Source organism: Monodelphis domestica, chromosome X (genome assembly GCF_027887165.1).
Source record: "Monodelphis domestica isolate mMonDom1 chromosome X, mMonDom1.pri, whole genome shotgun sequence".
In the NCBI taxonomy this organism is placed as follows: Eukaryota; Metazoa; Chordata; class Mammalia; order Didelphimorphia; family Didelphidae; genus Monodelphis; species Monodelphis domestica.
In genome coordinates this window covers 37,423,283-37,442,848 of record NC_077235.1, presented here as the reverse complement: position 1 = coordinate 37,442,848, position 19,566 = coordinate 37,423,283, and the positions used below count along the sequence as shown (strand labels likewise).

The window sequence follows — 19,566 nt, the reverse complement described above, 5'->3', positions numbered from 1 at the left end:
AATGGACTACCAAATTTGAACTCTTCCTCATTGTTCAATGGGGGTTATATGTGATCTGTATGTCTTCACGGTGATGCTAGGAGAAGAGCCTGGACCTGATTGAATACATATAGAGGGAGGCGTGCTAAAGCCAACACAGTTGGTCCTTGGGAATTGATTGTCAAGTTGTCTCAAAAAGATTTCACCAAGTTAAAACAGGCTCTTCCATTTGCATAGGGATAGCTAATAATAGCTGACAGTTACAGAGTGTTTTAAGATTTGGAAAGCATTTTACATATTATCTCATTTTGAAAACAACCCTGGGAGGTAGTTGCTGTTATGATCCCTGTTTTACTGAGGAGGAAACTGAAGGTGAGAGAGGTAAAGTGACTTGTGAAGGGTCATATAACTAGAAAGGGGCTGTGGTAATATTCCTAATAGCTTCAAGTCCAGCTTAAGAATTTTACCCCTGTGCAGACTCTAAAGATCTAGTGCAAATATCAATAATATGGAAATGGGTCTTGATCAATGACATACGTAAAACTCAGTGGAATTGCTCGTTGGCTACGGGAGGGGGGGAGGAGGGGAGGGGAGGGGAGGGAAAGAACATGAATCATGTAACCATGGGAAAATAGTCTAAATTAATTAAATAAGTAAAAAAAATTCATCCCTGGTTGGAAGTTCATTCCAACAGGAAGTTGTACGAGGAAGTTATATTATATTTTATATATTATTATAACAGGAAGTTCATTAGCATCTTGGAGAAGAGAAGCCTTAGGTAACAACCATAAAAGCAGTGCATTTGCTATCTGAGGCCTTGGGTGTGAATTCCAGACCTATGTCACCTTAGGCAAGAAACTTAACCCCTTTGGGCTGCAATGAAGGTATTGGGCTAGAAAACATCTAAGGTCACTTCCTGACTTAAATCCCCAGTCTTATGATTCTAAGATCCCAAGATCTTAGAGTATGTACATAAGTATACTCAAGACCTTTGAGTATGTACATAAGCAATCCACTTCACTCATTGAAATGAAAGGCCTTCTTACAGCTGCATAATGACTCCTGTTCTGTCCTCTGTCATCATATAGACTCAGGCAAGTGCCCAAGAGAGGAAATGTCTCCTCTCCTGGGACTACGTCTGTTACCACCAATTGCCTTGAGCCAATTGTCATGAGGGACAGGAGATTAAAGAGACTGCTCTTGCTATGTGCTCCCTGGGCCTGCTTCTTAGGTTGGCCCCTGTAGACACTGTTACCAGCTACCTTGTCTGACCTCAGCACCGAAAGGATGGAAGAGTAAGATGGCTGTTTTAGCCTCGGCCCTATGGCATTGCCTTATTTCACCATAGGACCTTTCTAGGCACCATGATGGTGGACCTTCCCTCTGCTCTAATCTAAGTGTACATGTCTGCTAGTCAGCAAAATCCTATCTTCTGCTCCTCTAATTCAGACTTTTTGGCCTTGTTGTCACTAATGTCTAGCTAATTCTCAAGACATAGGCAAGTTGGCCTAGCATTACACTCTTGCTACATTGCAACTTTCAAGTGGCTGCCTCAGGAAAAGAGCATCTTTCAAAAGTATCGTCCATTTGGAGGAGGTGAGAGTATGCCGTTTACTCTCAGAGACAAGTAGCCGATACCATAGCATTAAAGCCCGGCCTCTGGCAGTCTTTTTCTAGCAGGACACTGAAGTGCTGGCTAGAATTGACTTGCATGACATCAAATTATGCCTTGTGCCCAAGCCGATCAGGCAGATGTACAAAGCTTGGGAATATAGCCTCAGAAAATGGTCTTGGGATCCAGAACCCAGTGGCTTCTGTGCAGACCCGGGGCAGAATTCTCAGTTCTTGCAGTTCTGGACCCCAATTGTATACTTGAAATGAAGGACTTTTTAACCAATGGTGCTCCAACCATGACTTTTGTCGAAAATTCTGATACTTGGCCGCATTCTTAGCAAGGAAGAGAAATCTGGGGACTTGGTCTCAAAGCAGCCTCCACCCAAATGCTTTTTGTCTGCATCTAAATCTGAAGAGCTACTGAATAAATCCATTTATTGCTACTATATCTGCTTCACATAAATAAACCTTGTAATGGTGATTGGATGGATGGCTCACGCAGTGCAGACAGACCAGGTCCCTGAGAGCTGCTTGGTGCCGGACAGTTCCATGGGTTTATTTCCCGTGTACTCAAGCGGGGGTGAAAACTGAACTTGGAAGGAGCTTTCAAAGAACTATATAATTTCAATCTGTTACTGTAGTAAAATTCATATTTATTGTATATGTCAGTTTGTCATAAACAGACTTTTTTGAGCAAAAAAAAAAAAGAAATAGGCAACTTGGGGGCAGCTGGGCAGCTCAATGGATTGAGAGTCAGGCCTATAGATGGGAGGCCCTGGGTTCAAATATGGCCTCAGAAACTTCCTGGCTGTGCGACCCTGGTCAAGTCCCTTAACCCCCATTGCCCAGCCCTTACTACTCTTCTGTCTTAGAACCAATACACAGTGTTGATTCTAATATCTTAGAACCAATATTGATACTAATGTCTTAGAACCAATACACAGTATTGATTCTAATGTCTTAGAACCAATGTTGATTCTAATGTCTTAGAACCAATACACAGTATTGATTCTAATGTCTTAGAACCAATGTTGATTGTAATGTCTTAGAACCAATATTGATACTAATTTCTTAGAACCAATACACAGTGTTGATTCTAATGTCTTAGAACCAATGTTGATACTAATGTCTTAGAAGCAATACACAGTGTTGATTCTAATGTCTTAGAACCAATGTTGATTGTAATGTCTTAGAACCAATATTGATACTAATTTCTTAGAACCAATACACAGTGTTGATTGTAATGTCTTAGAACCAATGTTGATACTAATGTCTTAGAACCAATACACAGTGTTCATTCTAATGTCTTAGAACCAATGTTGATTGTAATGTCTTAGAACCAATATTGATACTAATGTCTTAGAACCAATACACAGTGTTGATTCTAATATCTTAGAACCAATATTGATACTAATGTCTTAGAACCAATACACAGTGTTGATTCTAATGTCTTAGAACCAATGTTGATTCTAATGTCTTAGAACCAATACACAGTATTGATTCTAATGTCTTAGAACCAATGTTGATTGTAATGTCTTAGAACCAATATTGATACTAATGTCTTAGAACCAATACACAGTGTTGATTCTAATATCTTAGAACCAATATTGATACTAATGTCTTAGAACCAATACACAGTGTTGATTCTAATGTCTTAGAACCAATGTTGATTCTAATGTCTTAGAACCAATACACAGTATTGATTCTAATGTCTTAGAACCAATGTTGATTGTAATGTCTTAGAACCAATATTGATACTAATTTCTTAGAACCAATACACAGTGTTGATTCTAATGTCTTAGAACCAATGTTGATACTAATGTCTTAGAACCAATACACAGTGTTGATTCTAATGTCTTAGAACCAATGTTGATTGTAATGTCTTAGAACCAATATTGATACTAATTTCTTAGAACCAATACACAGTGTTGATTCTAATGTCTTAGAACCAATGTTGATACTAATGTCTTAGAACCAATACACAGTGTTGATTCTAATGTCTTAGAACCAATGTTGATTGTAATGTCTTAGAACCAATATTGGTACTAATTTCTTAGAACCAATACACAGTGTTGATTCTAATGTCTTAGAACCGATGTTGATACTAATGTCTTAGAACCAATACACAGTGTTGATTCTAATGTCTTAGAACCAATGTTGATTGTAATGTCTTAGAACCAATATTGATACTAATGTCTTAGAACCAATACACAGTGTTGATTCTAATATCTTAGAACCAATATTGATACTAATGTCTTAGAACCAATACACAGTGTTGATTCTAATGTCTTAGAACCGATGTTGATACTAATGTCTTAGAACCAATACACAGTGTTGATTCTAATGTCTTAGAACCAATATTGATACTAATGTCTTAGAACCAATACACAGTGTTGATTCTAATGTCTTAGAACCGATATTGATACTAATGTCTTAGAACCAATACACAGTGTTGATTCTAATGTCTTAGAACCAATGTTGATTGTAATGTCTTAGAACCAATATTGATACTAATTTCTTAGAACCAATACACAGTGTTGATTCTAATGTCTTAGAACCAATGTTGATACTAATGTCTTAGAACCAATACACAGTGTTGATTCTAATGTCTTAGAACCAATGTTGATTGTAATGTCTTAGAACCAATATTGATACTAATTTCTTAGAACCAATACACAGTGTTGATTCTAATGTCTTATAACCAATGTTGATACTAATGTCTTAGAACCAATACACAGTGTTGATTCTAATGTCTTAGAACCAATGTTGATTGTAATGTCTTAGAACCAATATTGATACTAATTTCTTAGAACCAATACACAGTGTTGATTCTAATGTCTTAGAACCAATGTTGATACTAATGTCTTAGAACCAATACACAGTGTTGATTCTAATGTCTTAGAACCAATGTTGATTCTAATGTCTTAGAACCGATATTGATACTAATGTCTTAGAACCAATACACAGTGTTGATTCTAATATCTTAGAACCAATATTGATACTAATGTCTTAGAACCAATACACAGTGTTGATTCTAATGTCTTAGAACCGATATTGATACTAATGTCTTAGAACCAATACACAGTGTTGATTCTAATGTCTTAGAACCGATGTTGATACTAATGTCTTAGAACCAATACACAGTGTTGATTCTAATGTCTTAGAACCAATGTTGATACTGATGTCTTAGAACCAATACACAGTGTTGATTCTAATGTCTTAGAACCAATGTTGATTGTAATGTCTTAGAACCAATACACAGTGTTGATTCTAATGTCTTAGAACCAATGTTGATACTAATGTCTTAGAACCAATACACAGTGTTGATTCTAATGTCTTAGAACCAATGTTGATTGTAATGTCTTAGAACCAATATTGATACTAATTTCTTAGAACCAATACACAGTGTTGATTCTAATGTCTTAGAACCAATGTTGATACTAATGTCTTAGAACCAATACACAGTGTTGATTCTAATGTCTTAGAACCAATGTTGATTCTAATGTCTTAGAACCGATATTGATACTAATGTCTTAGAACCAATACACAGTGTTGATTCTAATATCTTAGAACCAATATTGATACTAATGTCTTAGAACCAATACACAGTGTTGATTCTAATGTCTTAGAACCGATATTGATACTAATGTCTTAGAACCAATACACAGTGTTGATTCTAATGTCTTAGAACCGATATTGATACTAATGTCTTAGAACCAATACACAGTGTTGATTCTAATGTCTTAGAACCGATGTTGATACTAATGTCTTAGAACCAATACACAGTGTTGATTCTAATGTCTTAGAACCAATGTTGATACTGATGTCTTAGAACCAATACACAGTGTTGATTCTAATGTCTTAGAACTGATGTTGATACTAATGTCTTAGAACCAATACACAGTGTTGATTCTAATGTCTTAGAACCAATGTTGATACTGATGTCTTAGAACCAATACACAGTGTTGATTCTAATGTCTTAGAACCGATATTGATACTAATGTCTTAGGAATGTCTTAGAACCGATATTGATTGTAATGTAATGTCTTAGAACCAATACACAGTGTTGATTCTAATGTCTTAGAACCGATATTGATTGTAATGTCTTAGAACCAATACACAGTGTTGATTCTAAGGCAGAAATTAAGGGTTTGCCAAAAAAAGAAAGAAATAGGCAACTTAATAAATATATTATTGAACTAATTCAGTCACTGCTAAGAAAATTCCTTTTTCCTGGGCCCTCCCCAAATTTTTATCCTTATCTAGCTGGATATGTTCTTTCCCCTGTGCCGTGCTTTATCTTCTACTCTACCCTCCATTGTGGCCTCTGGAAATTCAAACTTGTTCTTTTTTAACTGAATGGTCCTCTACCCATGAGCACTTCTGTCTTATACTTTGAAGCCTTTTATTACTGCTTTCCCAACTAATGCTGGCCTCTCCCAATACCACTCTTCCAGTAGGAGTCGCTGTTATGACAAAATACAGTTAAGCAAAACCCACCAGCTCATTGGCGATGCCTGACAATTTATGCCTCCTTTTGCACCACTGCTCCACGGATTCTATTTCCTTATGCCGATCAGAGTTCCTTACTGTCTAGTGTTACTTTTTCATTGCTTTGTTGTGGTCATTGTCACAGTCCTTTAAACAAAAATGGCAAACCCTTGGAAACTTGGCTTTCTGCTGAGCACACCTTAGAAGCTTTGTGGTAAAAGAGAAAGAGTGCTTAATGAAGTAGTTATTATGTGCCAGACACATAGAATACCAGATTTAGAAGTCAGGAAGATCTGAGTTCGAATTCTGATTTGGATACTCACCTGATTAGCCCAAGACTTAGTTTTCTGTGAAATGGGAATAGTAATAATAACTAGTATTATATAGCACTTTTAGGGTTTGCCAAGCCCTTTTCACATAGAATTTCATTGGATCCTCACAATAACCCAGTAGTCATTTCTATTATTAGCTCCATTTTTTTTAGATGAGAAAACTGAGGCTTATAGAAGTTTATGTGACCTGCACAGGTTCACATAGCTAGTAAGTGTCTGAGACAGGACTTGAACTTGGATCTTCCTGACTTCCAGTTCAGCCCTCCATCCTCTTTGCTACCTGTCTCACAAGGCTGTGGGAATCAATTGAGATAACACATGTAAAACTTTTGGAAAACCTTAAAGTACTATCTAAATTGAGTAGTTATTCATCTCGGCCTCCCTTGAGTGCTTGCCCACTGATTTTCTCACTCTTCTCTCTTAGCAGCCTTGCCCCTTGAATAGATAGGGGCTTGAGTAGTCCCTCCTGCTTTGAGGTTTACTTTATTGGTGCTTTTTGCTGTTTCATCTACCTGCAGGGATGTCCCTATCTTAGATCAGAGATAAAGACTCAAGTCTGAAGCTGATGAGACCAGATTAAAATGTCATGGGGAAATGTTTAATAAAATAAATAAAAATACAATACAACATTGATAATGCTAATTTATAGTTTTCAGTTACTTTGTAGGGGGCAGCTGGGTGGCTCAGTAGATTGACAACCAGGCCCAGAGATGGGAGGTTCTGGGTACAAATGTGACCTCAGACACTTCCTAGCTGTGTGACCCTATGCAAGTCACTTAACCCCCATTGCCCAGCCCTGACCACTCTTCCTCTGCCTTGGAACCAGTACATACAGTATTGATTCCAAAAGGGAAAGTAAGAGTAAACTTTGTAGCCTAGAAGTTCTATGTGAGTTGGATGCCACTAAAATACATTACTCCTCACAGTGTTGCCTCTGTGATCCTGAATTCTGAAATCCCTCTCTCTGATCCAGGTCTTCTAACCTTCCATTTTTCCCTTTGTCTTACTCTTCCGAAACCAGGCTTCTTACGGGCTCCACGAACTTTGTTTTTCCTTAATAGCATGCACATTTTGTCCAGATTGCATGTCAATGAATTACATTACCGTTTTTAATATTCTTTTTCTGACATTTTGCCATCCATGTTCTCTCCCTCCATCCCACTCCTCTCTCCTCCCAAAGAAGGCAGGTAACATGGTATAGGTTGTACATCTATTATCATCTAATACATATTCCCCTGATCGTGAACTTGGTTTAAGAAAATACTTTGGCAACTACTTCCATATAATTGATTTCCTTTGTCTCCCCGAGAAGGGGTTCCGACAGCCACAGGGCTCTGTGGTACCCAACATTTAAGAGACCCTCCATCAACTCCAACCATAGGAATTCCTCCCTTTTCTGTCAGTCCCTCTCTCTGACTATGGCCTCACTTTCTTCCTTTCTGAGTGCAGTTCCTGTGGTTGATATATTCAACTAGGATACACTGTCCTTTTGAATCTCATGTCTACTTAGCCCATCACCATTCACACATGACCACGTCTTAAACCTGGCTTACCGTCTCCCTGCCTTCTCTGCTACTCCATAAGCTGTTTAATGCCAGTGGTGAAAGCTCTTAGCACGGTGCTTAATAAATGCTTATTTCCTTCCTCTCTTCTGAATATTCATACGGGTTCCCTATATTCTTTTTTTTAAACCCTCACCTTCCATCTTGGAATCATTACTGTGTATTGGTTCCAAGGCAGAAGAGTGGTAAGAGCTAGGCCATGGGGATGAAGTGACTTTCCCAGGGTCACACAGCTGGGAAGTGTTGGGTTCCCTATATTCTTTGTCTGGATCTTTTCTTTACATCTCTATCATGCCCTACTTTGTATTGTACTTATTTGTCTAATAGATAGAATTTGTACATACATCATACTATACATACAATTTCTGCAGTTTCCCCTCTAGTCCATGAATTTTTTTCAAATAAGTATGCTTTGCAACCCAGATACCATCCCCAGCTCCCATATCCAATCTCTTGTCAAGGTCTATCAATTTTGCCTTTGAAATATCTCTCAAAAATGCCCTCTTCTCTCTTCCATTACTGCCACCACCATGGTACAGACCTTGATCACCATGTATTTGATTGTTGGAATAACCTTCTCATTTGTTGGTTAGTCAGCCCTCCACAAGTGTTTCCCCATTCTGAACTTTCCTTGGGACAGAGCCAAGATGGCAGAGTGAGAGCTAGTAGTTTTGTCTTAGCTACTTCTCATCTTCCCCTACAATTGCCTAGAAAGAGTGTGAGACTCAATTCTATTTGAGAAAAGCAAGAAAACGTTACTGTCAGCCATTTTTCCAGGCTAGGGCAGCTTAGGAAGAAGAAAGAAAGTGTCTGTTGACACTTAGATTAAGGCTGGCCAGGAACAAGCAGTAGCAGCAGTGGTATCACAACAGGCAGAAATGGCAGTGAGTTGTGGCAGTGGTGGCACCAGTCAGAACAAAATCCCAGGAGACCCCTGTACTAGCACTGGAAGTAGGAGTGGGTTCTACTTGGCAGCTCTGCCATCTATCACTCTGTTCAGGTTATAATTTCAGGGCAGAAGCAGAGGTAAAAGCAGAAATGGAAAGGATCTACTGGTTACTTCCAAGAAAGAAATCCCCAAATAAAAATGCTGAGGAATATTATAGCCAAAATTCAGAGCTCCCAGGAGCTCTTGAGAAAATACTGTAAGCAGGCAGAAAGAAAAAATTCATATATTATAGAGTCACAGTCAGGATCACAAAAGATTTAGTAGCTGCCACTGGAAAGAAGTAGAGGGTTTAGAATATGATATTCCTGAATTCAAAGGATCTAGGATGAAAACCAAGAGTAATATATTCAATGAAACAAAAATCCTTCAGGGGTAAAAATGGATCTTTAACAAAATAGACCACTTTCAAACATTCCTGATGAAAAGGCCAAAGCTGAATAGAAAATGTTTCATTCAAACACAAGACTAAAGAGAAGCATAAAAAGGTAAATATCACTAAGAATCAGAAGGGACTAAACAAGGTTAAGCTATTTACCTTTCTTTTTTTATAATTTTATTTAATTGGTCAATTTAGACCATTTTCCTTGGCTACAAGAATCATATTCTTTCCCTCCCTCCCTTCTCCCAACCTGTTCCCATAGCCGATGCTCAATTCCACTGGGTATTACTTGTGTCCTTGATCAGAACCTATTTCCATGTTGTTGATGTTTGCACTAGGATGTTCATTTAGAGTCTCCATCCCCAACCATATCCCCTCGATCCATGTGATCAAGCAGTTGTTTTTCTTCGGTGTTTCTACTCCCACAGTGTTTCCTCTGGATGTGGATAGTGTTCTTTCTCATAGATCCCTCCAAGTTATTCAGGAACACTGCATTACCACTAATGGAGAAGTCCATTATGTTCGATTGTACCACAGTCTATCAGTCTCTGTGTACAATGTTCTCCTGGTTCTGCTCCTCTCACTCGGCATCCTTTCTTGGAAGTCCTTCCAGTTCCCATGGAATTCCTCCACTTTATTATTCCTTTAAGCGCAATCGTATTCCATCACCAACATATACCACAGTTTGTTCAGCCATTCCCCAATTGAAGGGCATCCCCTCATTTTCTAATTTTTTGCCACCACAAAGAGCGCAGCTATGAATATTCTTGTACAAGTCTTTTTCCTTATTATCTCTTTGGAGTACAAACCCAGCAGTGCTATGGCTGGATCAAAGGGCAGACAGTCTTTTATCACCCTTTGGGCATAGTTCCAAATTGCCCTCCAGAATGGTTGGATTGATTCACAGCTCCACCAGCAATGAATTAATGTCCCTATTTTGCCACATCCCCTCCAGCATTCATTACTTTCCATAACTGTCATGTTAGTCAATCTGCTAGGTGTGAGGTGATACCTCAGAGTTGTTTTGATGTGCATCTCTCTGATTATAAGAGATGTAGAGCACTTTTTCATGTGCTTATTAATAGTTTTGATTTCTTTATCTGTAAATTGTCTATTCATGTCCCTTGCCCATTTATCATTTGGAGAATGGCTGATTTTTTTGTACAATTGATTTAGCTCCTTATAAATTTGAGTAATTAGAGCTTTGTAACAGGTTTTTGTTATGAAGATTGTTTCCCAGCTTGTTATTTCCCTTCTAATTTTGGTTGCATTGGTTTTGTTTGTACAAACTCTTTTTAATTTAATGTAATAAAATTTTTCATTTTACATTTTGTAATTTTTTCTAAGCATTGCTTGGTCTTAAAATCTTTCCTTTCCCAAAGTTCTGACAAATGTACTATTCTGTGTTCACCTAATTTATTTATAGTTTCCTTCTTTATATTCAAGTCATTCACCCCTTCTGAGTTTATCTTGGTGTAGGATGTGAGATGTTGATCCAAATCCAGTCTCTCCCATACTGTCTTCCAATTTTCCCAGCAGTTTTTATCAAATAGTGGATTTTTGTACCCAAACTGGGATCTTTGGGTTTATCATAGACTGTCTTGCTGAGGTCATTTACCCCAAGTCTATTCCACTGGTCCTCCTCTCTGTGTCTTAGGCAGTACCATATTGTTTTGATGACCACTGCATTATAGTATAATTTGAGATCTGGTACTGCAAGGCCACTTTCCTTTACATTTTTTTCATTATTTCCTTGGATGTCCTTGATCTTTTGTTCTTCCAAATGAACTTTGTTATTTTTTTTCTAATTCAGTAAAAAAAAGTTTTTTTGTAGTTTGATGGGTATGGCACTAAATAAGTAAATTAATTTGGGTAGAATTGTAATTTTTATTATGTTAGCTCATCCTACCCATGAGCAATTAATGTTTTTCCAATTGTTTAGATGTAGTTTTAATTGTGAGGAAAGTGTTTTATAGTTGTGCTCATATAGTTCCTGTGTTTGTCTTGGCAGATAGATTCCCAAGTATTTTATATTGTCTAGGGTGATTTTAAATGGAATTTCTCTTTCTAATTCTTGCTGCTGAGATGCGTTGGGAAAATATAACTGTTTACCTTTCAAAAGAAGAGGATACTGATAGCCCCTAAGAGTTTTATTATCCCTAGGACTGTTAGAGGGAACTTAGACCAAAGGCATGGGTGTGATTCAGTTATATTGGGGATGATCTCAGCAGAATAGAGGATGAAGAAGGAAGGGAGAGGAGGAATGGGAAACTATCTCATGTAAATGAGGCCTAGAAAGAAGTTTTTACAGTGGAAGGAATGCTGGGATGGGGGGAGCAGGCAACACTGGATACTCATTTTTATCTGAACTATTTCAAGGATGGAAACATACATACACACCCAGTTGGTGTGTAGAAATTCAGGTTACCCAGGGAAGTAGGAGGGAGAAGAGTTAAGAGAGTGGGGAGGAATATACGAAGGATAACAGTAGTTAAAAGCAAGGAGGGGATAAGATAAAAAAGAGAAGGATAAGTATGAGAGAATAGATGGAGGGAAATACAGATTGAGCAGTCATAATTAGAAATACGAATGGGATGAAATTACCCATATGACAGAAGAAGATAGCAGAACAGATTAGAAACCAGAACCCAAGCATATGCTGTTTATAAGAAACACCCTTGAAGTAGAAATATACACACAATTAAAATCAGGGGAATCTACTACATGTCACTTGGTGTAAAGGCAGGGGTGTCAATGATGATTTCAGACAAAGCAAAACCAGAAATAGACCCAATTAAAAGAAATGATCAGGGAAATTATAGTTTGTTGAAGATGTTTTAGATAATAAATTAATATAAATGCTGAACATCTATGCACTAAGGCACTGTACTGTGGTTACAATTAAATAAAATATAGTCCATGCCCTCAAGGAACTTAGAGTCTAATGTGGGAAGACAGCTCCCAAAAGGAGTCAGCGAAGAGGGATGGTAGGACATCATGGGGTACCTGGCACAGGAACATCCTGTTCTATGGATTTGAAACTAGGCAGAGCAGGAACATTTGTGGGATGCACCCAAAGCAGTACTTGGAGGAAAATTTGTATCACTATACACATCAAGTGAAAAAGAAAAGATCAACAAATTTAGCATGCAATTAAAAACACCTAGAAAAACCACTCTAGACCATCTTCTATTCAGCTGCCAGTGTGATTGTCCTAAATTGCTGGTCTACCCTCAACCCCCTCACTAAACTTCAGTAGCTCCCTATCATCACCAAGATGAAATCTATAATCCTTTTTTTATTCAAAGTCCTTTATAACCTAACTCTCTCCCCTGACCTTTCCAGTCTTCTTCTTTTTTTAAACCCTGACCTTCCATCTTAGAATCAATACTGTGTATTGGTTCCAAGAAAGAACAGAAAGGACTAGGCAATGGGATTAAGTGGCTTGCCTGGGGTCATGCAACTAGGAAGTATCTGAGCATAGATTTGAACTCGGGACTTTCTGTCTCTAGACCTGGCTCTCAGACTAGCTGTGCCCCCTTTCCAGTGTTCTTACATGTTATATCTACTCCGCCTCCCTATGACCCCCAAGTACTCTTTGACCCAGTAACACTAGTCTCCTTGCTGTTCCTTTAACAAAACAATCCCTTAGTTCCAAACATTTTCCCTGGCTTTACCCATGCCTAGAATATTCTCCCTCCTCCCTTCTCCCTTCTCATCTTTACCACTTATTTTTCCTGGCTTCCTTCAAGATTCTGATCAAGGACACAAGTAATACCCAATGAAATTGCATGTCGGCTGTGGGAAGGGTTGGTGGAGAGGAGGGAGCGAAATAATATGATTATTGTAACCAAGGAATAATGTTCTAAATTCTCTAAATAAATTAATTCAATTGGAAAAAATAAAAAATAAAACACACACACACACACACACACACACACACACACACACACACACAAAGATTCTGCTAAAATCTCATCTTCCATAGGAAGCCTTTCCCAATCCCTCTTAATTCTAGTCTCTTCCCTCTGTTGATTATTTTCAATTTATCTTGTGTATAGCTTATTTGTACATAGTTATTTGCATGTTGTGTCTTCCATTCAATTGTGAGCTCCTAGAGGACGACAGGGCCTGGCTTTGGCTTTTCTTTATGCACTCAGAACTTAGCACAGTGCCTGGCACGTACGTGGTGAGCACTTAAAATGCTTATTGACTGATTTCTTCATCTAAACTATGACCAACTGTCTCCCCCTTTAAACCTAGCTATCTATATCCAACTGCTCCTTCTTGAAGGGACAAGGACTGTTTTGTCTTTGTTTCTGTATTTCTAGAACAAGTCCTTGAATAAGGGAGGCACTTCATAAATGATTATTGAATGAAGGAATTAGGTAATAATTACGTGGGTCAAATAAGCTGCACTGACAAAGGATGTGCTCACACCCAACAAGATCATGGCGCCATCAGAGTGTAGGAGGCTTAGTGTCCACAGGGTGAAGCTTGATCTAGATCATAGTCATGTAGATTTCACTTTGACTTCTTTCACCTACTATCTGTGACCATGAGGGGGCTAGACAATATGACCTGAAATTCCTTGAAATAGAAAGAATTCTGGATTTGGAGGCAGGAAGATCTGGGTTCCTGTCCTACCCCGGTCACATGCTAGCTATGTGACAGGTATCTCTGAGCCTCAGTCCTTCATCTATAGAAAAGTGAAGGGAGTTGGACCCTTCCAAGGTCCCTTTGAGCTTTAAAATCTGTGCTCCTATAATCTGTAAAATGGGAACAAAGATAGCACTGACTTCATAGGGTTCTAAAAGGGAGATAACATATGCTAAATGCTCTGCAACCTTTAAGTACTATCTTAAGTACTTAAGTTCTATCATTATGAATGTGAGCTGCTGCTGCTTCCATGGCTACTAGACAGGGAGAACTGTTTCCCCAGGGTATTTCCAGGGTCATGGAAGATGTCTCCCTTCTCAAATAAAGGATTTCCTATTATAGTGAAGTACTCCAGATGCTTCTATTGGCAAATAATACTGTACTAATGGCATTAGGGACCAAAACCCTATAAATCCTCCTTAGCAATGTGAAGGAGACCAGGGAATAGTCATTTGTGCTGGAGGGACCAGAACAACAGTAGAAGGTAGACTGGCCTTTGAATCTACAAAGCAGGAATCTGGACCCACTGTGTGTAGGGGGAAGCACTTGTACATACTCCAGAAGGCCTTGAAAGGGCCACTGTTCAATGGGGTGTCCATCATCCCATGGGATGGACAAGCAGCACTACTTGTGGACTAGCCCCACAGTCTGTGTATTTTGGTCAGATATTTGCTGCATGTAAATAATGATCTGGGCTTGTAATGAAGTGCGAAGGGGCGAGTGGCTGGGTATTGTTTTCAGCGATCCCCAAATGAGTGCTGCTAAAATTGGCAATCATCTCCTCACGGTATTTTATGGTCTCCAAAGCCAGAAGACGGTGAAAATGACGAATGATCCACAAAGCAATAGAAAGACGTAAGTGGGCTACAGCGTGCTGCCAGTGACAACTTGCTTGCAATAAGAGACGGCAAAAGCATTCTTAGGGAGAGCAATAACTGAAAAAGAAGATGAACTAGTTTCATCTTGCGACTGAAAAGCAACAAATGGGTTGTTGACCCAAGTGGCACATTGGCACCCTTGCTTGAGACACTTAGAGAACAAAGGGAAGCATCAAGAATGTTGGGTAGAGCTTGTGTGATTTGATCGTGCACTGGTGCGATTTGATCGTGCACTGGTGCGATGAGAATTTCATATAGTGTGAATGGGAAAGACGGTGGGTTTTGAAGAATTTTAGTGAATGAATGCCATTTCCAGTGAACTCCTGAAGCTTTCAAATGATCAAATAGTATTTGCTGCTCCCTAGCCATGTGACCTTAGCTAGTCACGCCTCTTTTCTTGGCCTTAGTTTCCTTCCTTTTCCAGGAAAATAAGAGTGTTGGCCTAGCTCAGTGGACCATCCCAAGCCCATAACAGAGTTCTTACTGGTTCATAATACGTGACTCCCAAAGATATTTTACTTCTTCTGAAGACTTATAATCATAAATAAACTGAATTCCTCCTCATCTTGGTGTCTTGCTGCTCCCTCTCCAGGATCCTCCCTCTCCAGTTTCCAGGCCCACCCCCAGAGTCCTTGAGAGTGCCTGAGCTATGGTTATGGGAACCGGAATTATCCTTAGGCAGTCAGATACTTTGCCAACATGTTCTGTGATTTGGACTGGAAAACAGTGGACTGACAATAGTTTCATAATGGAATTGTCCAAATGTATTAGTAACTTTCTTGTCTTCTCAAATGGGGTAAACAGAACATAATATTCATTTGTTTGCTAATATTATTAAATTGTTCCTTATATCCCTCTCCCTCCCCAGAGGATTATACCCTCTTAGACAGACTGTCTCAGGGCCTTTTGGAGTATGCAGAACTGTTTCCCCTACACTCAGTGGCCCTGGATTCCTTTTATTTGTTCATTCTAAGGTCAGTCTGCCTTTTATTGTTGTTCTGCTCCTTCTCCCACTATTAGGCTGTCAGTTTTGACTTTCTCTACCTTGGAAAGAAAGTAAATTAAAGGAGCTCAAAAACCAAATCAAAGGACAGAGAGCCTAGCATGAGGGGCTTAAGCTTGGAAAGGAGAGAGGACATAACTTCTTCTGAGACTGGCAGAAGGATGTGGAGACATACTTTTTGATGGGGAGGAGGGAAGGGAAGGCGGCTCTAATTGGATGGCCTTGGAGGGTTTGTCATTGAAGCAGGAGGCAAATCTTTCTGCCAAGAGTACTTTTTAAATTGAGACATTTTATTTAATTAATTAATTTAGAATGTTTTTCCCATGGTTACATGATTCATGTTCTTTCCCTCCCCTCTCCCCCATAACCGACGCACAATTCCACTGGGTTTTACGTGTGTCATTGATCAAGACCTATTTCCATATTATTGATAATTGCACTGGGGTGAGCATTTAGAGTCTACATCCCCAGTCATATCCCCATCAACCCATGCGATCCAAGAATACTTTTAATATGGATTTGCTGCAGCTAATAGATGATCAACAGCATGGAATAGTAGAGAAGCCCTTGGATTTGGCAGTGAGGGGCTTGGATTCTGATTTCAGTTCTATTGCTTCATATCTGTGGTACTCTAAGCCAGGCCACCTCTCTGGGCCTAGGTTTCCTTCTCAGAAAAATGAGAGGCCCAGTTGGACCTGATAATGGCCATAGATCAACAATATCTGATCCTTCTGCCTCTAAGTTGTCAATTCCTCAATCGTTTTGATAAGTGACTAAGGTCTTTTGTGAATAATTGTGACTTTACCTCAGTTAATCTGCTTTGATACCTACTAGTTGTCTTACTGTGGGCCCGTCACTTAATTTTTCTGGGCCTCAGTTTCCTTCTCTGTAAAATAGAGACAGTGTTGTTTTGAGGCCCAGATGAGAAAAAAAACCACACACACAGTGTACTTTGCAAACCTTCCAGTGATGTATCTATAAATATGAGTTGGATCGGTCTTGATTTAAAAATTTTTATTATCATAAATTGTTTTTCTATCAGAGCAATAATGAGTTTTTCCCTCTGTCCTACATATTTGGAACTAGGTTTTATTGTCATAATACTCTGCTATTGGGTTTTACACAGTAGCTGTTCATTGACTAGCATAAGGTATAATTGAACACTCATTGGCAATCTGGTATCTTTCTTACTTTTACTTCTGGTACCCTCAGAAAGAAAAGGAGTTGCCATTAAAAAGTCATTGAAAGTAATAATTCTTGAATATATTCAGTCAAATAAACTTTGGAGTGTCTTAGGTTTTGCAGTGCCACTTGGACTTATGTTGGCGAAAAATGATAAGTTAATTGAAGAATCTAGAAAAATATTAGGAGAACCAGAAGATGGTGGAATTAACTTCTTCTACCCAAAGAGTAAGTATCCCAAAGCATTTGGACTCTCTGTCCCTGCCTGTGTCTAACCCATAGCAAACAGCTTAAAAAATGCTTATTAAATTGTTGAATTGAATTAAATATGCCCTTCTGTAGCTGTCTGGCAGCATCTCTTAAGTCATTCCCCAATGAATGACCTTTGGAGCAGAGCCTGAGATTCAGTCCCAGGTTTTGCGAAATATGAACCTTCTGTGGCATTTGGCCAGGTGTTGGGAAGCCCTGATGTTATGGACTACGCCAGATGTTTTTTCCATCTGTCTTGCTGATCTTTTTTTTTAAGGTCAGATTTCATCTCCCAGCATCTCTCTGTAATACTGTACTTAATGTATTTCTCAGACCTGCAACTGCCCCATGAGAATTATTAACCACAATGAGACATTTCCCCTATTGGAACACATTTGGTGTCCCTTCAAGGAGAAGCGCCATACATGCTGTCACATGAATTACAAAGATAAATAAGTTATTTAAAATTATGCAAAGATATGCCAGAAATAATTGGAAGCCATTAGTATGTTCACAGAGCATTCCATCAATTGCTGTGTTTCAATTCCAGACTTAAACACTGCCCCAACCTGTGGCCTTGGTGTAACGTATGTCACGTATCTGTGTCCCTGTTTCCTAGTCTACAAAGTGGCCATGATATCACCTAGGTGGAGGGCAGTGTGTGGCATACACCCAAACCAAACTCGTATCAAAGATAGTAAGAACGGGGGTCTTAGAAGTAGTCTCTGTCCGATTCCATGACCATCACATAGTCCAGGTGAATCGTCCTCTGGAAGATGCCCAGCTCTGCCTTGCCTCTATCAAAACCAGCTTTGATCACAGTATATTATTCACAGGAGATCGCTGTTTCCAAAGTGTGTAGAAACAGCCTCTGTAAACCGAACCCCCCAAATTTGGTTCTCTGGCCCAACATAATAAAATCCAGCTGTTCCATGTCAAGGGAAGCATCGAATCTGGTGTGAGTCAAATCTTACAAAAATGTCGATGATCAAATGGTTTAAAATATGGCTCTCTGCCCTAAATCAACCAAGTGTGTGAGCTAATACATGTACGGTGCTCCTCATATTTTAAAGCTCTGCACCCATGTAATATTTTTATCTCCCACCCTTTCACAACTGACAATATATGTAAAGACATTTTTCAAGGCTTAAAGCTGCATCAGTGTGGTGAGTTAGAATGAACAATGAACATTCTCCCCCCAGCTGCTGCTGCTGCTTCCCTTTTAATACTTTCTTTGTCATTCTGCTGTTGCATAACTAAACAGTCTCTCGTGGGTTAAAAATGATCCAGTTGAAGTCCTTGACCTGCAAGGCAATCTTGAGAAAACCTTCTCTATGGGCAGAAGTTGATTTCCAAGTGTGGAAAGGCCATGGTCTCCATGCTTGTCCTTCAGTTCCCCTTTGGTGTGCCGCATTCGCAGGCTGCCTGATTCCTTAGATGCAGTGAATCCAAATCAGAGTCTGCAAGCTAATCTATTCCTAAAGACACGTGAATATGGCCCACACCATTCAGGGCATGTCTCTGGACGATAATTTTATCCTTAATCTGTTGACAACTCATGCATCTTCTGTAAGCTCTTCTAGTAGCAGAAACATGACCTGAGATGGCCTGCTTTTAGTGTTTAGTTTGCCTATTATTTCAACATTCATTTTGCTCTGGCGAGGCTGGTTGTTATTTTATTTCGGTGGGAGAGATGAACTTTCCTTTCTGTTTGTTTTTTGGCTCTGGGAGACTTTCGGGTAGGGTAGTAATAGTTATCCAAATGGAGTGAAGGAATGAGATAAGGGCTAATGACTATTGCTAAAAATCCCTCTTGGATGTCTTTTTTCCAAAAGCTTGCAGACCAAAGGATGGACAGAAGATTGAAGCATGTGATGCAGACGAGGAACTTAATAAAACCATGTGTTTGCGATTCAACTGCTGCTATTCCCTTGAAAAAAAACATGACATGGCATGCTATTCTCCATTAGTCGACAGTAAGTTTATCCTCAAATGGTTGGTATGGATCTAGCTGAGAAAAGTGCAGAAATTGTGTTTACATGACAAAAGTTTAAATTCTGGGCCCCTAGTCTGAATTGTGCGAAGTCTCTCCTCAAGGCCCAGGCACATTCCATTTTTATTAATCTCTTCTTATTGTACAAACTGGGGATTGGTCCAAAAGCAAGTGAAGTACAAATCTCTACGGTATTTTGGGTGGATTCAGTGGTAACAATAGGAATAGTGTGTGAAATGTTTCTAATGCAATGAGTTCATAAAACAAGGGCCTGTGATTTGGAAAGAAATCACAAA

The 19,566-nt window shown here is 39.1% G+C and overlaps 1 protein-coding gene across 1 annotated transcript in view; it reads left to right on the top strand.

Annotated features, from left to right (window-relative positions):
• Nucleotides 1-19,566, top strand: part of FMR1NB (FMR1 neighbor) — a 67,240-nt gene that overhangs the window by 6,714 nt on the left and 40,960 nt on the right. Inside the window, exons 2-3 of the mRNA XM_007507258.3 lie at nt 17,143-17,256; nt 19,113-19,253. Coding sequence (XP_007507320.2) covers nt 17,143-17,256; nt 19,113-19,253 — 255 coding nt within the window. The remainder of the gene's footprint in view (nt 1-17,142; nt 17,257-19,112; nt 19,254-19,566) is intronic.